This window comes from Brassica rapa, chromosome A05, assembly GCF_000309985.2.
Source record: "Brassica rapa cultivar Chiifu-401-42 chromosome A05, CAAS_Brap_v3.01, whole genome shotgun sequence".
Classification (NCBI taxonomy): Eukaryota; Viridiplantae; Streptophyta; class Magnoliopsida; order Brassicales; family Brassicaceae; genus Brassica; species Brassica rapa.
In genome coordinates, this window is record NC_024799.2 from 67,653 (window position 1) to 90,165 (window position 22,513).

Genomic DNA, 22,513 nt, shown 5'->3' on the forward strand with positions numbered 1-22,513 from the left:
GAATTTTCTCAAAATCTGTAGGCTACCCCCCCAACGAAAATATTGAATTTTCGGTAAATGCTCTATATACTAAAGCCTATGATCTTTAGTGTTGTTTTAAAATTTCTAAACACATTCTACATTTTGATTAATGTATATTAAACTTTCTTTCATGGTACATGGACATCGTTTAAATTTTTTTTTATCAATTAAATTACTAAAATTTCGTAACAGTCCCTAAATTGGTGGACTAAACACTATAAAATCGTTATTTGCTAGAGAAACGGAGACAACAAAAGTTCCAAACCTCTTATAACTTCATCATATGTTGGTCAAGGAAGCAACTATGCATTAAAACAGTATTTTTTGAATTTTTGAATTTTTCTCAAAATCTGTGGGCTAACCCCTACGAAAATATTGAATTTTCGGTAAATGCTCTATATACTGAAGCCTATGATCTTTAGTGTTGTTTTAAAATTTCTAAAAATATTTTAAATTTGTATTAATGTATATTAAACTTTCTTTCATGGTACATGGACATCGTTTAAATTTTTTTATCAATTAAATTACTTAAATTTCATAACAGTTCCTAAATTAGTGGACTAAACACTATAAAATCGTTATTTGCTAGAGAAACGGAGACAACAAAAGTTCCAAACCTCTTTGAACTTCATCATATGTTGATCAAGGATGCAACTATGCATTAACACAGTATTTTCAAATTTTTGAATATTTCTCAAAATATGTGGGCTAACCCTTTCGAAAATATTGAATTTTCGGTAAATGCTCTATATACTAAAGCCTATGATCTTTAGTGTTATTTTAAAATTTCTAAATGCATTCTATATTTTTGCTAATGTATACTAAACTCTCTTTCATGGTACAATGGCATCGTTTTAATTTTTTGTCAATTAATTTACTAAAATTTCACAACAGTCCCTAAATTGGTGGACTAAGCACTATAAAATCGTTATTTGCTAGAGAAACGGAGACAGCAAAAGTTCCAAACCTCTTTGAACTTCATCATATGTTGGTCAAGGATGCAACTATGCATTAACACAGTATTTTCAAATTTTTGAATTTTTCTCAAAATCTGTGGGCTAACCCCTACGAAAATATTGAATTTTCGGTAAATGCTCTATATACTGAAGCCTATGATCTTAAGTGTTGTTTTAAAATTTCTAAATGCATTCTATATTTGTATTAATGTATATTAAACTCTCTTTCATGGTACATTGGCATCGTTTTAATTTTTTCAATTAATTTACTAAAATTTCATAACATTCCCTAAATTGGTGGACTAACCACTATAAAATCGTTATTTGCTAGAGAAACGGAGACAACAAAAGTTCCAAACCTCTTTGAACTTCATCATATGTTGGTCAAGGAAGCAACTATGCATTAAAACAGTATTTTTGAATTTTTGAATTTTTCTCAAAATCTGTGGGCTAACCCCTACGAAAATATTGAATTTTCGGTAAATGCTCTATATACTAAAGCCTATGATTTTTAGTGTTGTTTTAAAATTTCTAAAAAACATTTTAAATATGTATTAATGTATATTAAACTTTCTTTCATGGTACATGGACATCGTTTAAATTTTTTTATCAATTAAATTACTTAAATTTCATAACAGTCCCTAAATTGGTGGACTAAACACTATAAAATCGTTATTTGCTAGAGAAACGGAGACAACAAAAGTTCTAAACCTCTTAGAACTTCATCATATGTTGGTCAAGGATGCAACTAAGCATTAACACAGTATTTTCAAATTTTTGAATATTTCTCAAAATCTGTGGGCTAACCCCCTACGAAAATATTGAATTTTTGGTAAATGCACTATATACTGAAGCCTGTGATCTTTTGTGTTGTTTTAAAATTTCTAAATGCATTCTATATTTGTGCTAATGTATACTAAACTCTCTTTCATGGTACATTGGCATCGTTTTAATTTTTTGTCAATTAATTTACTAAAATTTCACAACAGTCCCTAAATTGGTGGACTAACCACTATAAAATCATTATTTGTTAGAGAAACGGAGACAACAAAAGTGCCAAACCTCTTTGAACTTAATCATATATTGGTCAAGGATGCAACGATGCATTAAAACAGTATTTTTCAATTTTTGAATTTTTCTCAAAATCTGTGGGCTAACCCCTACGAAAATATTGAATTTTCGGTAAATGCCCTATGTATTGAAGCCTATGATCTTTAGTGTTGTTTTAAAATTTCTAAAAACATTTTAAATTTGTATTAATGTATATTAAACTTTCTTTCATGGTACATGGACATTGTTTAAATTTTTTGTCAATTAAATTACTTAAATTTCACAACAGTCCCTAAATTAGTGGACTAAGCATTATAAAATCGTTATTTGCTAGAGAAACGGAGACAACAAAAGTTCCAAACCTCTTTGAACTTCATCATATGTTGGTCAAGGATGCAACTATGCATTAACACAGTATTTTCAAATTTTTGAATATTTCTCAAAATCTGTGGGCTAACCCCTACGAAAATATTGACTTTTCGGTAAATGCTATATATACTGAAGCCTATGATCTTTAGTGTTGTTTTAAAATTACTAAATGCATTATATATTTGTATTAATGTATATTAAACTCTCTTTCATGGTACATTGGCATCGTTTTAATTTTTTGTCAATTAATTTACTAAAATTTCATAACAGTCCCTAAATTGGTGGAATAAGCACTATAAAATCGTTATTTGCTTGAGAAACGGAGACAACAAAAGTGCCAAACGTCTTTGAACTTCATCATATGTTGTTCAAGGATGCAACTATGCATTAAAACAGTATTTTTGAATTTTTGAATTTTTCTCAAAATCTGTGGGCTCCCCCCCTCCCCCCCCCCCAACGAAAATATTGAATTTTCGGTAAATGCTCTAAATACTAAAGCCTATGATCTTTAGTGTTGTTTTAAAATTTCTAAACACATTCTACATTTTTATTAATGTATATTAAATTTTCTTTCATGGTACATCGACATCGTTTAAATTTTTTGTCAATTAAATTACTAGAATTTCATAACAGTCCCTAAATTGGTGGACTAAGCACTATAAAATCGTTATTTACTAGAGAAACGGAGACAACAAAAGTTCCAAACCTCTTTGAACTTCATAATACATTGGTCAAGGATGCAACTATGCATTAAAACAGTATTTTTGAATTTTTGAATTTTTTTCTCAAAATCTGTGGGCTAACTAACCCATACGAAAATATTGAATTTTCGGTAAATGCTATATATACTGAAGCCTATGATCTTTAGTGTTGTGTTAAAATTTCTAAATGCATTCTATTTGTATTAATGTATATTAAACTCTCTTTCATGGTACATTGGCATCGTTTTAATTTTTTGTCAATTAATTTACTAAAATTTCATAACAATCCCTAAATTGGTGGAATAACCACTATAAAATCGTTATTTGCTAGAGAAACGGAGACAACAAAAGTTCCAAACCTCTTTGAACTTCATCATATGTTGGTCAAGGATGCAACTATGCATTAAAACAGTATTTTTGAATTTTTGAATTTTTCTCAAAATCTGTGGGCTATCCCCTACGAAAATATTGAATTTTCGGTAAATGCTCTATATACTGAAACCTATGATCTTTAGTGTTGTTTTAAAATTTCTAAACACATTGTAAATTTTTATTAATGTATATTAAACTCTCATTCATGGTACAAGGGCATCGTTTTAATTTTTTGTCAATTAAATTAATTAAACTTCATAACAGTCCCTAAATTGGTGGACAAAGCAATATAAAATCGTTATTTGCTAGAGAAACGGAGACAACAAAAGTTCCAAACCTCTTTGAACTTCATCATATGTTGGTGAAGGATGAAACTATGCATTAAAACATTATTTTCATATTTTATAATTTTTCTCAAAATCTGTGGGCTAACCCCTACGAAAATATTGAATTTTCGGTAAATGCTCTATATACTGAAGCCTATGATCTTAAGTGTTGTTTTAAAATTTCTAAATGCATTCTATATTTGTATTAATGTATATTAAACTCTCTTTCATGGTACATTGGCATCGTTTTAATTTTTTGTCAATTAATTTACTAAAATTTCATAACATTCCCTAAATTGGTGGACTAACCACTATAAAATCGTTATTTGCTAGAGAAACGGAGACAACAAAAGTTCCAAACCTCTTTGAACTTCATCATATGTTGGTCAAGGAAGCAACTATGCATTAAAACAGTATTTTTGAATTTTTCTCAAAATCTGTGGGCTAACCCCTACGAAAATATTTAATTTTCGGTAAATGCTCTATATACTGAAGCCTATGATCTTTAGTGTTGTTTTAAAATTTCTAAATGCATTCTATATTTGTGCTCATGTATACTAAACTCCCTTTCGTGGTACATTGGCATCGTTTTAATTTTTTGTCAATTAATTTACTAAAATTTCATAACAGTCCCTAAATTGGTGGACTAACCACTATAAAATCATTATTTGTTAGAGAAACGGAGACAACAAAAGTGCCAAACCTCTTTGAATTTCATCATATATTGGTCAAGGATGCAACTATGCATTAAAACAGTATTTTGAATTTTTGAATTTTTCTCAAAATCTGTGGGTTAACCCCTACGAAAATATTGAATTTTTGGTAAATGCTCTATATATTGAAGCCTATGATCTTTAGTGTTGTTTTAAAATTTCTAAAAACATTTTAAATTTGTATTAATGTATATTAAACTTTTTTTCATGGTACATGGACATTGTTTAAATTTTTTGCCAATTAAATTACTAAAATTTCACAACAGTCCCTAAATTGGTGGACTAAGCACTATAAAATCGTTATTTGCTAGAGAAACGGAGACAACAAAAGTTCCAAACCTCTTTGAACTTCATCATATGTTAGTCAAGGATGCAACTATACATTAACACAGTATTTTAGTATTTTTGAATTTTTCTCAAAATCTGTGGGCTAACCCCTACGAAAATATTGAATTTTCGGTAAATGCTCTATATACTGAAGCTTATGATCTTAAGTGTTGTTTTAAAATTTCTAAATGCATTCTATATTTGTATTAATGTATATTAAACTCTCTTTCATGGTACATTGGCATCGTTTTAATTTGTTTTCAATTAATTTACTAAAATTTCATAACATTCCCTAAATTGGTGGACTAACCACTATAAAATCGTTATTTGCTAGAGAAACGGAGACAACAAAAGTTCCAAACCTCTTTTAACTTCATCATATGTTGGTCAAGGAAGCAACTATGCATTAAAACAGTATTTTTGAATTTTTGAATTTTTCTCAAAATCTGTGGGCTAACAACCCCTACGAAAATATTGAATTTTCGATAAATGCTCTATATACTGAAGCCTATGATCTTTAGTGTTGTTTTAAAATTTCTAAAAACATTTTAAATTTGTATTAATGTATATTAAATTTTCTTTCATGGTACATGGACATCGTTTAAATTTTTTTTTATCAATTAAATTACTTAAATTTCATAACAGTCCCTAAATTGGTGGACTAAACATTATAAAATCGTTATTTGCTAGAGAAACGGAGACAACAAAAGTTCCAAACCTCTTAGAACTTCATCATATGTTGGTCAAGGAAGCAACTATGCATTAAAACAGTATTTTTTGAATTTTTCTCAAAATCTGTGGGCTAACCCCTACGAAAATATTGAATTTTCGGTAAATGCTCTATATACTGAAGCCTATGATCTTTAGTGTTGTTTTAAAATTTCTAAAAATATTTTAAATTTGTATTAATGTATATTAAACTTTCTTTCATGGTACATGGACATCGTTTAAATTTTTTTATCTATTAAATTACTTAAATTTCATAACAGTCCCTAAATTAGTGGACTAAACACTATAAAATCGTTATTTGCTAGAGAAACGGAGACAACAAAAGTTCCAAACCTCTTTGAACTTCATCGTATGTTGATCAAGGATGCAACTATGCATTAACACAGTATTTTCAAATTTTTGAATATTTCTCAAAATCTGTGGGCTAACCCCTACGAAAATATTAAATTTTCGGTAAATGCTCTATATACTGAAGCCTATGATCTTTAGTGTTGTTTTAAAATTTCTAAATGCATTCTATATTTGTGCTAATGTATACTAAACTCTCTTTCATGGTACAATGGCATCGTTTTAATTTTTTGTCAATTAATTTACTAAAATTTCACAACAGTCCCTAAATTGGTGGACTAAGCACTATAAAATCGTTATTTGCTAGAGAAACGGAGACAACAAAAGTTCCAAACCTCTTTGAACTTCATCATATGTTGGTGAAGGATGCAACTATGCATTAAAACATTATTTTCATATTTTATAATTTTTCTCAAAATCTGTGGGTTAACTCCTACGAAAATATTAAATTTTCGGTAAATGCTATATATACAGAAGCCTATGATCTTTAGTGATGTTTTAAAATTTCTAAATGCATTCTATATTTGTATTAATGTATATTAAACTCTCTTTCATGGTACATGGGAATCGGTTTAATTTTTTGTCAATTAATTTACTAAAATTTCATAACAGTCCCTAAATTGGTGGACTAACCACTATAAATCGTTATTTGCTAGAGAAACGGAGACAACAAAAGTTCCTAACCTCTTTGAACTTCATAATATGTTGGTCAAGGATGCAACTATGCATTAAAACAGTATTTTTCAAATTTTTGAGTTTTTCTCAAAATCTATGGGTAAATGCTCTATATACTGAAGACTATGATGTTTAGTGTTGTTTTAAAATTTCTAAACACATTCTAAATTTTTATTAATGTATATTAAACTCTCTTTCATGGTACATTGGCATCGTTTTATTTTTTGTCAATTAATTTACTAAAATTTCATAACAGTCTCTAAATTAATGGACTAACCACTATAAAATCGTTATTTCCTAGTGAAACGAAGAAAACAAAAGTTCCAAACCTCTTTGGACTTCATCATATGTTGGTGACGGATGCAACTATGCATTAAAACATATTTTTCATATTTTATAATTTTTCTCAAAATCTGTGGGTTAACCCCGTACGAAAATATTGAATTTTCGGTAAATGCTCTATATATTGAAGTCTATGAATTTTAGTGTTCTTTTAAAATTTCTAAACATATTCTAAATTTGTATTAATGTATATTAAACTCTCTTTCATGGTACATGGGCATTGTTTTAATTTTTTGTCAATTAATTTACTAAATTTCATGAGAGTCCCTAAATTGATGGACTAACCACTATAAAATCGTTATTTGCTAGAGAAACGGAGACGACAAAGGTTCCAAACCTCTTTCAACTTCATCATATATTGGTGAAGGATGCAACTATGCATTAAAACAGTATTTTTGAATTTTTGAATTTTTCTCAAAATCTGTGGGCCAACCCCTAGGAAAATATTGAATTTTCGGTAAATGATCTATATACTGAAGCCTATGATCTTTAGTGTTGTTTTAAAATTTCTAAACACATTCTACATTTTGATTAATGTATATTAAACTCTCATTCATGGTACATGGGCATCATTTTAATTTTTTGTCAATTAAATTAATTAAACTTCATAACAGTCCCTAAATTGGTGGACAAAGCACTATAAAATCGTTATTTACTAAAGTTCCAAACCTCTTTGAACTTCATCATATGTTGGTGAAGGATGCAACAATGCATTAAAACAGTATTTTCATATTTTATAATTTTTCTCAAAATCTGTGGGTTAACTCCTACGAAAATATTGATTTTTCGGTAAATGCTATATATACTGAAGCCTATGATCTTTAGTGATGTTTTAAAATTTCTAAACGCATTCTGTATTTGTATTAATATATATTAAACTCTCTTTCATGGTACATGGGAATCGTTTTAATTTTTTGTCAATTAATTTACTAAAATTTCATAACAGTCCCTAAATTGGTGGACTAACCACTATAAAATCGTTATTTGCTAGAGAAACGGAGACAACAAAAGTTCCAAACCTCTTTGTACTTCATCATATGTTGGTCAAGGATGAAACTATGCATTAAAACAGTATTTTTCAAACTTTTGAATTTTTCTCAAAATCTATGGGTTAACACCCCTACAAAAATATTGAATTTTTGGTAAATGTTATATATACTGAAGCCTATGATCTTTAGTGCTGTTTTAAAATTTCTAAACGCATTCTACATTTTTATTAATGTATATTAAACTCTCATTCATGGTACATGGGCATTGTTTTAACTTTTTGTAAATTAAATTACTAAAATTTCATAACAGTCCCTAAATTGGTGGACTAAACACTATAAAAACGTTATTTGCTAGAGAAACGGAGACAACAAAAGTTCCAAACCACTTTGAACTTCATCATATGTTGGTGAAGGATGCAACTATGAATTAAAACAGTATTATCATATTTTTTGAGTTTTTCTCAAAATCTATGGGTTAACCCTTACGAAAATATTGAATTTTCGGTAAATGCTCTATATACTGAAGCCTATGATGTTTAGAGTTGTTTTAAAATTTCTAAACACATTCTAACTTTTTAGCCTATGATCTACCAATAAACCTTTAAAACAAACACTTAGATTACCATTCATAAAACACAGAGCAAGGTTTTGTTTCGTTTCTCCTACATTGTATCAAACAGAATACTAGAAACACTTTAATCTGTCCAAAAGCACATACAAATAAACCGATAGCCGTACACTCTCGAGTCAATTGTCACTTGGACCGTTCGCCTCTTAGTGCCCTCCGTCTTGCAGCCGACCTGATTGTCTCAATAAGAGGAGCGTCCTCGTCTACAAAATCTCCCTTGTCTTCTTTGTCCGAGCCACCACTGATGGATTCATCCTCATCGCTTCCACTTTCCTCATCAAACAGTCTCTTTCGCTCTGTTTCAGCACGTTTTTTGGGCCGTCCCTTTCGTTTTACAGCTACTCCTTCCTTGTCGTCTGTGAAAGAAAATCCCAAACGTCACAAACAATCCATTCAGACATTTTTTTTTTCTAATTCAAGTTATGTAGGACTACACTCATTGGCCGGATTTTGATTAAACAATCAGACGATGTCCAAGTGCACATATAACATACCTTGTACATCCTCGGTTTTTAAGCATTTCTCCTCCAATGTTTCTAAGAAGGTAAAGCAAGGACGCCATCCGCTGGGGTCTTCATCTGTATTAACATGCACTATACGCCCCTGAACCTCCCTCTTACTGCTCAGCAACCAAACAAGAACACACAATTCAGGTTATTTTGTTATTCTATTAGCTTCCTACTTACTAGCTCAAAGAATTTGCCAGTCTTACATGTCAATGATGTCCGGCACTGAGAGTCTCGTTGCAAATGGAAGGATAGCAACTTCCAGAAACAACATTTGTTTCGGTGCGTCCCTAAATGCAAACTCAACACCTTCCTTGACCACGCTCAAAATCTCCAGTCTGTGTTTGTTGCGAGCAGCACCAACATACATTCCTGATAGCCGACCAGCAAGCTCCCGGCACACTTGAAGACATTTTTCCACTCTTGATTCTCCACCGTCACAAGAAAGTTCGCTTTCATACCGTTGATATCCCTGCCCAATTATTTAGTGTCAGCAATTTTTCTTCGAATACTAAACTTTGTGTCTTCCTAAAATAATCATCAACGTTCCATATTCTCTGCAGAAAGCTTTACCCTTTTCAAGGATTCCATATAGATACTGGAGATGTCATCTTCTGTTTTCCTTAAGCATGTTATAAGATTCTTTATGACTTCTGTAACACTAGGTCCATGCATAACAAGATGAGATATTATCTCTGGTCCTAGATAGTCCTGCGACAGACAAAAAAAAAATTACATAGCTTTTGTTTAGAAGACACATCAATCACTACATGGCTAATGACTGATAACTATAATATTTACAGCAGCATGGTCAATGCACTTGGTGATTACCTTCGGCACCACACCACAATTAACCAACTTGCAGGCAGCAATGGCTGCAACATCTCTGTTCGTCTCAGCAACATACTCCTTATTTTCATCCTCCTCATCCGTCTCATCTGTTTCAAAGTCCAGCAAACGTAAGTACGTCACTTGAAAAATCAAGAAATGATCAAAGCAAATCATACTCACCTGATGTGTTAAAAATTTCTTCACAGAGTTTCCAAAATTTCTTGAGAATAACACTCTCTGGACAATATCCTAACATTTCAAGTTTACTAGACTCAAAAGTTGACTTTCTAAAAAGACACCACTCTTCCGCAAGTAAAGCACAAATCTGCAGTATTGAAGTTTTCATTGGTTAGGCGAAAATGACTCATTGCTAGATGACACAAACACATACACTAAAGGAAATGTGTCTATTAGATCGGAACGTCAAATCATCTTACCCTGAGAGCTAGCTGATTACCATATTTTCTCGATTCCTCAACTCCATTTAGGAAGTAAGTAAGCTCCGCAAACAGGATATCGCGTTTTGATATAAGGGAAGATAAGGAAGCTTCGGAGACAGTTTCACAATTTACGACGGAGTGCAGAGACCACACCACGTACATATGCATGTTCAGGAGGAGAAAACAGATAACCTAGGCAACCAGCAATCGTTTCATTAAAGATGTGAGGGACAAACAATAAGATATAGTAATAGCTCTAAACGAATTTCCTTGCCCACCTCTTCGTCCAAATTTCTGAAATCATGGAGTGTCATAGCAAGCTCATCGTACATGCTCTCACCAAGAACAGGCTTTAACAACTGAAGCTCATACAACCTTTTCAGATTTACAAGGAGGGAGTATTCATCATTTCCATCCTGCACAGAAAACGGATGTCAGATAGCATCCGTATAACAGAGTACAAATATAATCGGCAAAGGAAGTAAAACATACCTTGACTTCTTTAATTGCAGAAGTGAGTTTATCGAAAAGCGTATCTTCAAGATCTTTAAGCTTCCCACGGGAAAAATCTTGAAGTTCCCCTTTACTTTCCGACGCACAAAATGTTATAGCCTTAACGCAAGATCTTAGTGCTTCCTTCTCCCCGTTCATGAAAAACGCATCCTTAATTAATCGGACGGCGGCCTTAAAACTCTGAAACAGGGGACAAAATGTAAATTTCACTAAGAGAGGTCGATAACAGAGAAAAGAGCATCCTATATGAAACAAAATGCTTTTAGCCACCTGCTCCTGTCGTTTAAGAGAATAGAGCTCGAGTTTCATAAACATAACAATCTCCACCAGAGATGACACTTTCGCTTTGTCAGCCATGAATTTACGTAGAAGTTGTGGATAGTTCTTCATCATTGCAACCGTTATATCTTTCCTGTTGTTTTCAAACATTTCCTGTTATTCACAGCAATGAAACATCAATGTCACTATTTTCATAATCAAGAACGAAACGGGAGTAACAAAGACTAAAAATGGAACACAGTAGTCCATTTTAGTGCAGTTGTCCCTCATGGTATAGTTCAAGAAAATAATTTTTTTTTTAAAAAAAAGAGAAATTGGTATATGGACTACTGCTTTTGCGACGTCATATCATCGGCACAATAAGAAAATTTCTCAGAAAGAGCAGAGACAGAATCTTACTCGCTGAGCTTTACTGTGATACTGCTTTCGATTATCCGTTGAAGGGATTATCTTCTCTCCGACAGCCTTTCTGATTGACGCAAACAGAAGTCTGACCAAGTTTGTTGTGTCTTCGTCAGTAGTAGACCCAGTCCGAGGATTCTGATCCAAAAGCATAGAGATGATACACTTCCAGTCCTGCAAGAAAAGCAGCATCGCGAAGATGATACAATAAATGTGCAACAGTGACATAGTAGGTACACAACTGCATAATGAATGTGTAACAGTGTAGGAATTTCTCTTAGACCTACCTTCATGGCCTTCATGTACTCCCAAACATCATCAATTACATAAACGCTTAAGATTGGATCTGTGGAAAACTCCCGTAATATTTGTAACATTCTGAAGATATGGATCTCAGAGGAAGAATCATCATGACCTGAAAATAGGATGTGATAGCTGTGAACCAAGTTGTCACTGAAAAAAAAAATCATAGTGCTCAGAATTTGGCTGATATAAAGGGAAAACCTGTAAGACCGGATGGAGAACTGTTGAACTTTTGTGCGATCAAGTGATCATACACTAACTCTCCAATGGCACGTCTAATTTCCTGGGGTTGATCAATAAGTAAATCGTACAAAGGGCCAAGGTCGTCATCAGGAATCAGCTGGTGTCTGTAGGACAACAAAAGATCTACATTTAATGCAGGACATTCCAACATATATATATGGTGAAAGGAAAATTATCTCGAGGGTAATACCTTAGCAACTGCTTTACAAGCCCTATAGCACAGACAGCTGCAGACAAATCAACATCATCAGCCATCTCGATCATTCGATTGGAAAATCTCTCAGTGAATAGACCAAGAGTGGGGACGTTTTCATCCATCTCATAAAGTTTTCGCAATGCGAGGAGAGAAGCTTTCCTCACTCCGGCAGCCTCCGATAATTGAATACAGAGAGAAGATCAGTGACACTATAACGAATATACATATAATAAATAATCTTGAAGAGAGAAGAAAGGAGCTTACTTTGTCATTAAGCGTCCATCCAAGATACTTTAAGTAGAGATCTTGTAAGAAAAGAGAAGGATAAGAAGAGATCCAAATGCCCAGAGACTGAATGCATGACATCCTAATATCGGGGTCAACATCTCGATATCGGTGTACAAACAACCTAGAAGAAAAGATGTAATAATGAATTTGGTCAGCAAGGATTACATCTTCGTGTGTAGCTGAGGGTAAAATGGTAATGGAATCTTCTTACCCAGTGAAAATTTTGCGCATCATGTCCTCCAAAGTAGTAATGTGTTGGTGAGAAAGAGACAACCTTTTGTTGAGGGAGTGAAGAAGAGGGCCGTCAGGTCTTTTCTTGGTTTCAGCATTCAATTGCCTTTGGGTGGTTTCACGGTGGGAACCGAGAGTGTTGGCAACAGAAATAAAGGAAGTGACAAGTTGGAGACCCATAAGCGTGGCAGTATGGCGGTAAACTCGAGGTGGAGTACTGCAATACAAGTAGAAAAACAGGATGAATATATAAAAAAAGTGGGAGTGGGAGTGGGAGGGATAAGGTAGTAAAGAATGAAGAGAAACCATGAGAGTGCGATAATGAAGTCCATGCACTTGTCAAACAAGAGTTTATCAAACAAGGGTCCATTCTGGGAGTCGGTAATTAAGCAATTCCAGAAAGAAACAAGATTTTCTTTGAAGTTCTTGTGTTCCTTCTTTCTAGAAGTATGATAATCTTCAATTTCCCCCTAGAGGCACAATCAAAAGAAAGAACAATAATTAGGAAAGTTTCTCAATTAGAAAAAAGGAGAAAAGGGGAAAAAGGGAGAGAGATGATAGTACGGATCTAGCAAGATTAACAAGGGCAACGACAACATCATCGACGTCAGTCTCATCAAGCAGGTGTTCCTTGATGGAGTATTTAGCACCGCAAGCCTAACAAAATGGATGGGAAATGAGAGAAATGAAGAGGGAGGAAGGGGAAGAGTGAAGGAAAGCACCTGAAAGAGCATGGACAAGAGTTCAGAGGTAGCAAGGTTAGGAGAGTTTTCATATCTTTCAACCCAGATCTTGACGGCTTTAGGAATAAGATCCACCTTCCCTTTCACAACCTCTGTTCAAAACAAATCAAAAACGAGGATCTATCGAATCTGAGCTAATAGATAAATGACCCCCAGAGATCTCCTCCTACCTATGAGATTCTGATGGGAAGGAAGGGTGCGACTGCGCTTGGACTGAGGACGGGTTTCCTGGAAATCGTCATCATCGAGCTCAGGGCTCTTCTGGTCTTGGCTGGTGCTCCGCTCCTGTTTCTGATTCTGATTCTCTCCGCCGCCGCTGTTGTCGTCATCCTGATCCTGATCTCTTGTCCTTTTCTACGCAAAAGCAGCGGAGGATTCGAAACGAAGCATAATAGTAATTAGCTAAAGAGAAAGGGAAGGGGGAGACTCACAGCGCCTTCCATGGTTCCGGACCCAAATTGTTTCTACCTTAGTTAGGGTTTGTTTGCTAACGCGACTGGAATTGGTAAAGTCCTCCTCTCCCTCCCGCCAATGCCAACAAAATATCCCCTCTCAATTTCTTTTCTTTTATTTTATTTTCCCAATTATGGTGCAACTGTTTCTCACTAGTGAATAATATTAGCGACATTTTGCATTTTCACTAGACCAAATATGCTATCACTATTTACTTCGAATGCTGATAAGTGATAACAGTAACAAACAGGTTTTTCATTTTCGATTTTAAAGCAAAATTTTGTATCTTTGCTTTAGTTGAATAGAAACATTGGGATTAACATTTTAAAGCCAAAGCTAAATCGAAACCACCAACGTTGTAGTTCTCTGTCTGCCAAAGAAAAAACCAATACATCTTTTTTCATGTCTATAGCTTGATTAACAAATTACAAACAACAATCAACTTTAAAAAAAAAAAGCAAATAATCCCCAACAAGATACAATATGTTAGTAGCCCTTTACTTCTTTCTTCTGCATCTAAAAAGCGCATAACCAAACCAAATTTATTTAAAACTAATCAACAAAAAAACTCGAACGACACACATGTGTTTGCAATCACAAGACCTTTGAAGTAATAACAATCCCTCGGAAGATTACTAGTCCGACTCTACAAATATCTGCAGTACAAATTTCCAACAACAGTTATTATCCAATTGTGGGGAATCAACAATATCATTGATTTCATTTATGAAAAAATGTGGGAGTTGATGATACCAATGAAAAAGACTGTAAGGAGTACACTAACCTCCATCTCTGGAACAAGCTCGTAGGTTTTCTTCTCTCTTGTGTCAAAGGTTGTGATCCCACCTATTTTCTGGACTCCCAGTTTGGAGGCGATCAGGTTCTGTAAATATTTACATACATTCGGTGTTAAAAGGTTCCAAAATCGGTGAAGGCCCTTGAGAGCTTTGGAGATGGTCAGTTTTGTCTTACCAATTGGAAATCACTGGAGCCAAATGCCTCAAGCCTTGGTAACATCTGCAAGAGTTTCAACGGTGTGACTTTCTTTCGTACCACACACACACAAAAAAGTGCAACGGTGAAGCAAAAACACTTCAATTAGTAGTCATGTTTAAGTTTGGGTTCAATGCCCATTGCATAGCCAGTATGTGATTCATAGTTCTGCCACCGAACCGAACATGGTTGAGTGTAATTTAAACGACTAACTACATGGATTTATGGTGACTTTATACTACAAAAGTTTCTAAATGCAATCAATAGGCAGACACAATAGGGGAAAATAGTGTTTAGATAGAATACCAGTTTCTGGAGACCGTTAATTGCAACCGGCTTCTCCATTTGTGATTCATCTTGTAACAGTGAAACCTCGAAGGGTCCCAACTGCCTATCAGTTTGGTTTGTGAGATTCAAGGATGCCTAAGGGTATCATTATACGCTCAGTCTAAAAACAATGTATATTCAAATCCAATCTTTTGGGCATTACAAACATTACCGAAAATCAGTGGTATTACCGAAAAGGGTCGATTCAAGTGTAAAGCAGTTGGAACCTCCACAACTCTCATATTAATCTCTTTGCGGCTCACTGGCTGAGAAGAAAAAATGTGTTACAGCGAAAGAAGTTTGTTAGATGAGATGAGAAGCTGAAGCTGAGGCATGAGCATACAGATGACGAGTACAAGGACATACAGAGAAATTCATAAACGTGTTTTCACTTGCTGACAAAATAGAGATAATGCATTAGTTTGTTTCCGCTATAATGAAAATTTTTGGATCAAGCAAACGATCTCAGACAAACAGAGCAAGGTGGTGAGTATATAGTACTGCTATATAATGATACTAATGCAAAGCGATTTTCCTAGATGTTCTAACTGGCACCAAATCCAAGATTGGCTTCTTATCCAGGGCAAGGCTGTCTGTATGCTTAAAGTAATTGTTTGATCAGACTTGGTGTCAAAAATGGCCACAATAAACAAGGAAGCACATATTCATGTCATGTTTTGTGAGATAGTAAAAGATGAAGTAACTTACAGCGCCAAGAATTTGTTGGGTCTGTAAGCGACCAGGTTCACCCAAATTTGTGCGCCATGTAATTTGAAATTTACCGAGGATACTACTTCCCTGGAGTTTGGTTTGGCCAGAAACATCAGCAGATGGGACTAACTTATAGAGATAGTTGTGGATGCCCCCACCAGATCGGATTATAACGGGCGGGTTAGGTATTATTCCACCAAGAACACTGACACGCAGAGAGAGAGAGAGTCAGTGATTAAGTAAGGATGATAGTCAGTGAAAATGAGAGAGACCTGGATGGGGGATGTTGTGAGGAAGGGTCATGTAGTCTGAGAGCAGTCCATTGCTTGGCAGGTTCAAAATCAACTTGGTCCATGAAGAGGTTTGCTTTTGTATGGTTCTCAATGCAAGCCTCTAGAAACGTAGTCTCCTTTACAACTCGAACCTGCAAGGCGCAACAATCAGACAAGGCTGGAGAGAGAGAGAGAGAGAGAGAAATGGGGGTGATAACCTTGGTCCTGACAGAGAGTGGGTTAGCAACGACAAACTTGAAGAACTGGGGAAGGTATTTACGCTCACCATCCGCATCATTGTACAAGGCAGAGCAAACCAAGGTGTGAGCTCCAAGCTCTTTAACATCGTGTTCAACAATGAAGTCATAGCGGCCACCAGTGCGTATGGATTCAACAGGAGACTTGGAGGTGTCGAGAAGAAGAATCCTCTGCCTCTCTGTCTGAATCTCCGCCTTGATGGTAACATCCCTGACTTGGGAAGTGGAGCTGTTGTTGACGCTTATATAGCTACAGAACGTCTCTCCCAGATAGATCGCCCCGAATGACTGCGGCAGAAGCAGCAGACCTGAGAGACCGATTGGATCCGTTGGGTGGCTTATGAGGAATCTGTTGCGGTAACTCAGATCGGAGTCGACGCCCTCGGCGGAAGACAAATGGCGTCGGAGCAAGGAGGCGGAAGCGGGATCGTCGGAGAAGTCCTCGCCGGCGAGAAGATCGAAAGGGTCAATGCGGAGGGGAGGGTCGACGTGGAAGGAAGGCTTGCAGAGTCGCATCACCCTGAAGGCGAGCGAGTGCGGTCCCTGCGTCGCGCCGGTGCTCATCCTTTCCGATCTCTTCCGATTTTACCCCTCTCCTTTTCTCTGCTGTTAATAGTCTGTTTTAGTTTTACTACTGCTAATAATAATAAAAAGCCCATAGAATGGAATACTACAATCTCATTCTGGGCTGCCCTCAAAATAAGCAAAACAGGCCCATTGATACTCGCCGTGTGCTTCTTCTCCTTCTCCCTGCTTAATGCCACCATTCCATTAAATTCCAATACTCCATCTCTCCACCGCATCGCCAAAAGTCGCTGACCTCGTTAAACCCCAATCAATGGCATTGGCTACATTTGTTTCTTCTTCTCCCTTCCTTTTGACATTAATACTAATTATGGTCTAGTGCCATTTCGATCCTGCCAAGCTTCACGATGCATCATTTCTCAACGCTAAAGGTTAACACTTTCACATCTCTTCTCCATTCATGAATCGAAGCTAGAGTCTTTATATTACTGCTTGTTTCTTCTTTCATTTGACTGATCAGTCTCTGAATCCGTCCATGGTTGCTTCCTCTCAGGTTTACTGCGTTTGATTACTCCCACCTCCCATGCCAGAAACAAGCATAGACAGTTTACCAGCGCTAGAAAGCATGTCTTAATGGAGATGATTCTCTTTTCTCACCTATGACCCTAGTCGAGTTCATGATACGAGATGGCAAGCTCTTGACAAATGCTCATTGTCTCCAACATGATACGCCTGTTTACTTCTTCTTCTTCTTCTTTTCAACTTTCTTGATCAAGTTAAAATTGAGAGAAGGGGAGATGATAGAAAGTAGTATATGGCTAAGGTTAGTTTTACCATCTATCTATCATAGTTACTTCCAATATATATATGTATGTGTTTTTAATATTTGAACCATCCACCTAATTCTCTTACAAAGTGCCTTCACATTTTGTTATGTACAGGTTTGACCCAAGGGATTGGACACTAAAAGCTCTCCACAACATATGGGGAAAGCTTTCAGCTTCATTACTCAATTCAATAAGGTCTTGACCTGTTCCAAGTTTACTACATTCTTTCTTCATATCTCTAGGAGATTGAATTTGATAGAAAATTTGGCATGACAATGCCCGCCTTTTGTGTTAACATATTAGAGCAAAGTCAACATTTTATATACATTTCGATATCTGATTTTGATGAGAAATGAAATGCCTGCTGCTCTTACATTTACCAGAGAATCTCTGCTTAGCTTTTTACTAAGATTATTGTTTGCAGAAACAAGTTAAAGCTGGCACTCACTTCAATATCGAGGGACGAGCTTCACTCACGGGTCTCTCTACTTGTTTGTCTGTTTTTAAATTATTTCTTTGTGAAGTTTTTATTCAGCAATCAAAACAAAACAAACACTCCGACACAAATCAAAACCCGACAAATCCACATCTCATGTGCTCTGCCCTTAACAAAAGGTCCACAACCAAACCAACCAATCTTGTCTTTTACCACCTCTATAGCTGTATACCTTTTGCATCCTTTTTGACATCTTAAAGTCTCTCAAGAAACATTCTCAGAGACTCATTCACAGAAAGAAAGAAAGAAAAGCATGGGCGTCTCTCTGTTCGTCGGCTTCACCCTTCTCTCACTCTGTTTGCCCACTTCAACATCCGAGCTTCTACAGTTTCAGCTCTCCACCATATCAGCTGCACCTTCGTTTTTACCCGAAGCGCCTTCTAGTTTCTCAGCTTCACCTCCGGAGGCTACGTCTCCGGATATCTCTCCTCTGTTCCCTACTCCGGGTTCGAGCGAAATGTCTCCTTCTCCGTCAGAATCTTCTGCCATGCCGACAATCCCCTCAAGCCTTAGTCCACCAAACCCAGATGCTGTGGCTCGTGATCCTCTGCTTGACACTTCTCCGGTGGGGTCTCCTCTGCCTGCATCTTCCTCTGTTGCTTTGGTCTGGTCACCACTCTCTCTGCTTCTTGTGTTCCCCATGTTGCTGCTACTACCTTTCTCCAGATTCTCTAGTTAAACACTTAGAAACTGAGATTAAGGCCCTCTTGACATCATCCTCTGCCAAAAAAAAACAAAAAACAAAAACAATGTATTTTCCTTGTAATTTGATATTATTATTATTATACCTTTTCTATTAATTGTTCGTATGAAAATTGCTAATGAACTTCAGCCATTTGGCTGGTGCACTTGTTCTACTTGTAACACTTGTGTTTATGGGTCTTGTGCCTCAAAAAGAATCAAAATTGATTGATCCAAATAATAAATAATAAATATCTCACATGTAGCTGTCTGAAACTGTTGCTTGCTTGTTGTGATTGAACAAATAAGACATGCATATTAAGTAGGTAGAGGATAATTACGATAATCCAGGTTACAATAGAGCACGAAACTAGATGTTTCAATCTTAGATAAAAAGAAAAGAGTGTTGAATCAAACACATAAAGAAAGTATTGTACACAGTGCTCATGAGGTTACCATGAAGATGGCGCATTTCCATTGTAGAACAGCTTCCCGAGGAACGTGTAGTCGAGCTGGAAACCTCTGAGTTTCTTGAGAGACAAACTGCGAAGAAGACGTCTCTTGAGACTCAAGTTCTCGTCCTTGAGGGTCTCAACAGTAAGGGAAAGCTGCCTAATGACCTCTCTCTTCTCTTCGTCCTTCTCTAGCAGCTGTCTTTTCAGAGCATCATTCTCTTGGATGAGCTTCAACCTTTCTTGTTCCAGTTTCTTCGAAGTGGAGGAGGCGTCTTCAACAGCTTCTTCTTCGTCAGGGTCGTCAATCTCGGAATGGGGATCATCAAGGAGCTCGGAAAGGGAGTGGTCGATAGGGGATGATTTAAGGTGATGGAAACGGTGGGCTAAGGAACGGTGAGCACGATAGAAATCGTGGACGAAGGCGATAAGCTCAGGACGTTTCTTGTAGTAAGTCTCGGCACGCTGCGCAAAAGAATCGGCGTTACCACCCTCCTCTATAAGCGACAACATGGCATTTGTTTTTGAATCAAGCTCTGCAAGTGTGGAATGGAGCCATTGAGAATGCTTAGAGGAGGTCGTCGTCGTCGTTGTCTTGTGATGATGACTCTCGAACCACCACCATCTCCTTTTCTCTTCTTCCTCTCCAACCATTTCTTCTTCACCAAAAAACACTTATCTCTCTTATCCCTTCGTATCAGTTTGGTGCGAATAACACAGTAAATCTGTTTTCAAATTTTGAATATCTCTATGTCCTCCCCCTTCCCCCCTCGATTCGAAATTTACTCTCTCTTTTTTAATTTTTCCAGATTTCACGGCAATCAATACGTATCGTGTATGGATCAAACTCGTAGATTCTCTTGGTCTCATAAGCCCATTAACATAATCTTTTTCCCTCTCCTTAATAAAGCCCATTATACAGAGGCAGTCTTCATTAGACGGAGGCAATCCCATACAAATGGGCTTCAGAAGATTAATCAATCAATCATGCTCAAACTAAACTAATAGAGTCCATTCTAATCCTCTGCTTGCATACATGTACCCTATCTCTGCCTTCCAGGCCTTCACCATTTGCTTTTAGCAGCTTCCGACACCATGTGAATGAATCATTCCTACATGCTATCTCCGTATTTGGTTGGAAGAGAATATTGTCTTTAGGCCTCATTGTCTAAGCTGTGTGTGTACATAGTTTTGGTAGTCTTGGCAAAGTCCCATACAAATAGAGAGAGACGCAAAACATGAGAAGACAGTAGATTGTACTAGTTCTAGAATATGATTTCATCTCTCTGGTCGTTTTTCTTTTTCTTATACAGCATAGCAAGTTTGGTTGGTAGAAATGATACATATATATGTGTCTCCTAGCTTATAATAGTACATGTAAAAAAAGGATTCATCTCATCTCATAGTAGATGTACAAGACATTACAATCAAAGACCTGTTGTTGCCTGCCTGCTACGAAACTAAGCAAACTCGCTAGCATCATCAGCATGATATATTATGGATGTGACTTAGCGAAACGTCCCCTGATTCTTGTCCTGGTTTCTGCACGAACCTTGCGTGATTCATATCTGATGTGCTTCTCGTACCTGACATTTGATGTGTCTAATTCGTGTTTCTAAATTAAGAATAATAAATGAGGAAGGAGTAAGGTTAAGAAGATAGTTACCTTCGAGATTTCTTCTTGGCTTTGTAGCGAGAGAGAGCAGAGTTTCTCTCAAGACTGTTGATCTCATGTGTCAACCTTGTTGTAGTACTAGTGGAAACCGGAACCATCACGGGCGATGACTCTTGTTCTTGTTGTTGGTGAGTGCAGCAGCCTCTCTGGTTTACATTATTATCATCTGAATACGGATAATAGTCTTCTTGTTGATCCTCGAACCATTTCAGTCCACTCACCTTTCAAAATTTTGATTTTTGATTTTTTTTTAATTTGAGAGACCACCAGAACTGACCAAGAAGCACAGATAATAAACAACAATACCTGAGATTCAAATGTAGAAGAGAACAGATCGTTTCCCGGTTCGAGAAAGAGGAATCCGGTGGTGTCGAGCTCAGCATCATTATCAAGGGTCTCGTATTTGAGACAACTAGGCTCGGATCTCGAGAGTTCACGGAGCTGTCTGATCATCTCCTCTTTGTGTCTCCCGCAGGTGGCGTGGCGATTCTACGAGAGAGAGACAAATAAATTTTCAAAAACAGAGGATTCATTTCGAACTAAAAGAAACAGCTTTTTATTTTAATTTATAGATATACCTTAGGGAGAGGAGGAACATCCATGGCCCGGTAATTGTGACTCGAGCCGTCGGAAGCAACGAGATCGTTAAGGCTAACGATCTGCGGAAGGGTCTGCTCCGATCCTCCTCCGGGATGGGGAAGGAACAGAGCTTTGTCAGTGAGGTCATCGAGGCCCACGAGTGCCAGTAGCTCTGTCACGGAAGGACACCCCGAAAACCCTTCCAAGGGTCTGCGGCTGTGAAGCGAGGACGCGGAGGTGTGGTGTTGCCAGTCGCAGTTCTGGCATAGCACTGAGCTTTCTGTGTCGCAGAACACGGAAGAGGGAGAGTCGTCGCACGAGTCGCAGAGGAGTGACCTGAAGTGTTTCGAGAAGAGCTGGTTCGTTACGTGGACTTGATTGTCGCAGGCGAGACATAGCTTGGCTGAGTCTGCCTTGCAGTAGACGAGAGCCACCGAGGACTCGCAATAGTCGCAGATGCGATGTTGCTGATGGGATCCTTCTTCTTCTTCTTTTTCCATTTGAGGAGACAGTAGGGCACTCTGTTTTCCTGTGGCAGAGATGAAGAAGGAGAAAGAAAGAATCTTCAACCTCTTCTTCTTCTTCTTCTTCTTCTTCTTCTTCTTTCGGATCTGATATTTTTTTTGAAGGAAATGCGATATTTTCTTCCAACTTAAGTTTGGTAGCTTTTTATTTCTCGTGTACAAGTCACAACCAAGTGACGTTTACAGTGACGCCCATTTCTTTTGACAAGTCAACTTTTCT

The 22,513-nt window shown here is 36.5% G+C and overlaps 5 protein-coding genes across 7 annotated transcripts; 1 reads left to right on the forward strand and 4 right to left on the reverse strand.

Annotated features, from left to right (window-relative positions):
* Positions 1-8,512: 8,512 nt before the first annotated feature.
* On the reverse strand, positions 8,513-14,172 carry LOC103866336 (sister-chromatid cohesion protein 3). The gene is made up of 21 exons (XM_009144241.2): positions 13,953-14,172; positions 13,692-13,875; positions 13,501-13,613; positions 13,343-13,435; positions 13,085-13,248; positions 12,759-12,995; positions 12,524-12,668; positions 12,254-12,432; positions 12,022-12,167; positions 11,805-11,932; positions 11,515-11,691; positions 11,107-11,268; positions 10,816-11,016; positions 10,602-10,739; positions 10,321-10,515; positions 10,064-10,208; positions 9,884-9,990; positions 9,626-9,763; positions 9,259-9,524; positions 9,041-9,165; positions 8,513-8,902 (listed from the first exon to the last, which is right to left on the reverse strand). The coding sequence occupies exons 1-21, from the start codon at positions 13,962-13,964 to the stop codon at positions 8,673-8,675; spliced, it is 3,285 nt and encodes a 1,094-aa protein (XP_009142489.1). The 5' UTR covers positions 13,965-14,172; the 3' UTR covers positions 8,513-8,672.
* A 139-nt stretch (positions 14,173-14,311) lies between these two features.
* LOC103866337 (trafficking protein particle complex subunit 13) lies at positions 14,312-17,163 on the reverse strand. 2 transcript variants are annotated; one of them, XM_009144242.3, is made up of 8 exons: positions 16,496-17,161; positions 16,278-16,429; positions 16,003-16,210; positions 15,486-15,560; positions 15,274-15,390; positions 14,947-14,991; positions 14,759-14,857; positions 14,312-14,630 (listed from the first exon to the last, which is right to left on the reverse strand). In XM_009144242.3, exons 1-8 carry the CDS (start codon positions 17,096-17,098, stop codon positions 14,610-14,612), a joined length of 1,320 nt encoding a protein of 439 aa, XP_009142490.1. In that variant the 5' UTR covers positions 17,099-17,161; the 3' UTR covers positions 14,312-14,609. The 2 variants fall into 2 exon arrangements, 1 of the variants encoding a protein (XP_009142490.1); XR_004458573.1 differs by lacking the exon at positions 14,312-14,630 and having other exon boundaries at positions 14,753-14,857; positions 15,467-15,560; positions 16,496-17,163.
* A 140-nt stretch (positions 17,164-17,303) lies between these two features.
* On the forward strand, positions 17,304-19,248 carry LOC103866338 (classical arabinogalactan protein 26). Of its 2 annotated transcripts, XM_009144244.3 has the most exons (4): positions 17,304-17,490; positions 17,613-17,882; positions 18,001-18,081; positions 18,311-19,248. In XM_009144244.3, exon 4 carries the CDS (start codon positions 18,636-18,638, stop codon positions 19,059-19,061), a length of 426 nt encoding a protein of 141 aa, XP_009142492.1. In that variant the 5' UTR covers positions 17,304-17,490; positions 17,613-17,882; positions 18,001-18,081; positions 18,311-18,635; the 3' UTR covers positions 19,062-19,248. The 2 variants fall into 2 exon arrangements, with proteins under 2 accessions (XP_009142492.1, XP_033148638.1); XM_033292747.1 differs by having other exon boundaries at positions 18,001-19,248.
* Positions 19,249-19,375: 127 nt separating this feature from the next.
* On the reverse strand, positions 19,376-20,526 carry LOC103866339 (protein NETWORKED 3C). Its single transcript, XM_009144245.3, has one exon. It carries the CDS (start codon positions 20,167-20,169, stop codon positions 19,516-19,518), a length of 654 nt encoding a protein of 217 aa, XP_009142493.1. The 5' UTR covers positions 20,170-20,526; the 3' UTR covers positions 19,376-19,515.
* A 239-nt stretch (positions 20,527-20,765) lies between these two features.
* On the reverse strand, positions 20,766-22,421 carry LOC103866340 (zinc finger protein CONSTANS-LIKE 13). The gene is made up of 4 exons (XM_009144246.3): positions 21,769-22,421; positions 21,497-21,679; positions 21,182-21,411; positions 20,766-21,101 (listed from the first exon to the last, which is right to left on the reverse strand). The coding sequence occupies exons 1-4, from the start codon at positions 22,267-22,269 to the stop codon at positions 21,011-21,013; spliced, it is 1,005 nt and encodes a 334-aa protein (XP_009142494.1). The 5' UTR covers positions 22,270-22,421; the 3' UTR covers positions 20,766-21,010.
* Between the last annotated feature and the right edge of the window lie 92 nt (positions 22,422-22,513).

Coding starts and splice junctions, on each gene's coding strand:
- LOC103866339 (XM_009144245.3), bottom strand. CDS start 20,169: ATGGTTGGAGAGGAAGAAGAGAAAAGGAGATGGTGGTGGTTCGAGAGT.
- LOC103866338 (XM_033292747.1), top strand. CDS start 18,636: ATGGGCGTCTCTCTGTTCGTCGGCTTCACCCTTCTCTCACTCTGTTTG.
- LOC103866340 (XM_009144246.3), bottom strand. CDS start 22,269: ATGGAAAAAGAAGAAGAAGAAGGATCCCATCAGCAACATCGCATCTGC. Junction 21,412..21,496: donor CTTCTACATTTGAATCTCAG/GTATTGTTGTTT, acceptor AAATTTTGAAAG/GTGAGTGGACTGAAATGGTT. Junction 21,102..21,181: donor GCCAAGAAGAAATCTCGAAG/GTAACTATCTTC, acceptor ATCAAATGTCAG/GTACGAGAAGCACATCAGAT.
- LOC103866337 (XM_009144242.3), bottom strand. CDS start 17,098: ATGAGCACCGGCGCGACGCAGGGACCGCACTCGCTCGCCTTCAGGGTG. Junction 15,391..15,485: donor ACTTGAATCGACCCTTTTCG/GTAATACCACTG, acceptor TGATACCCTTAG/GCATCCTTGAATCTCACAAA. Junction 14,992..15,273: donor TTAACGGTCTCCAGAAACTG/GTATTCTATCTA, acceptor AAACTCTTGCAG/ATGTTACCAAGGCTTGAGGC.
- LOC103866336 (XM_009144241.2), bottom strand. Junction 12,168..12,253: donor CTTGTAAAGCAGTTGCTAAG/GTATTACCCTCG, acceptor GTTGTCCTACAG/ACACCAGCTGATTCCTGATG. Junction 11,269..11,514: donor ATCACAGTAAAGCTCAGCGA/GTAAGATTCTGT, acceptor TGTGAATAACAG/GAAATGTTTGAAAACAACAG.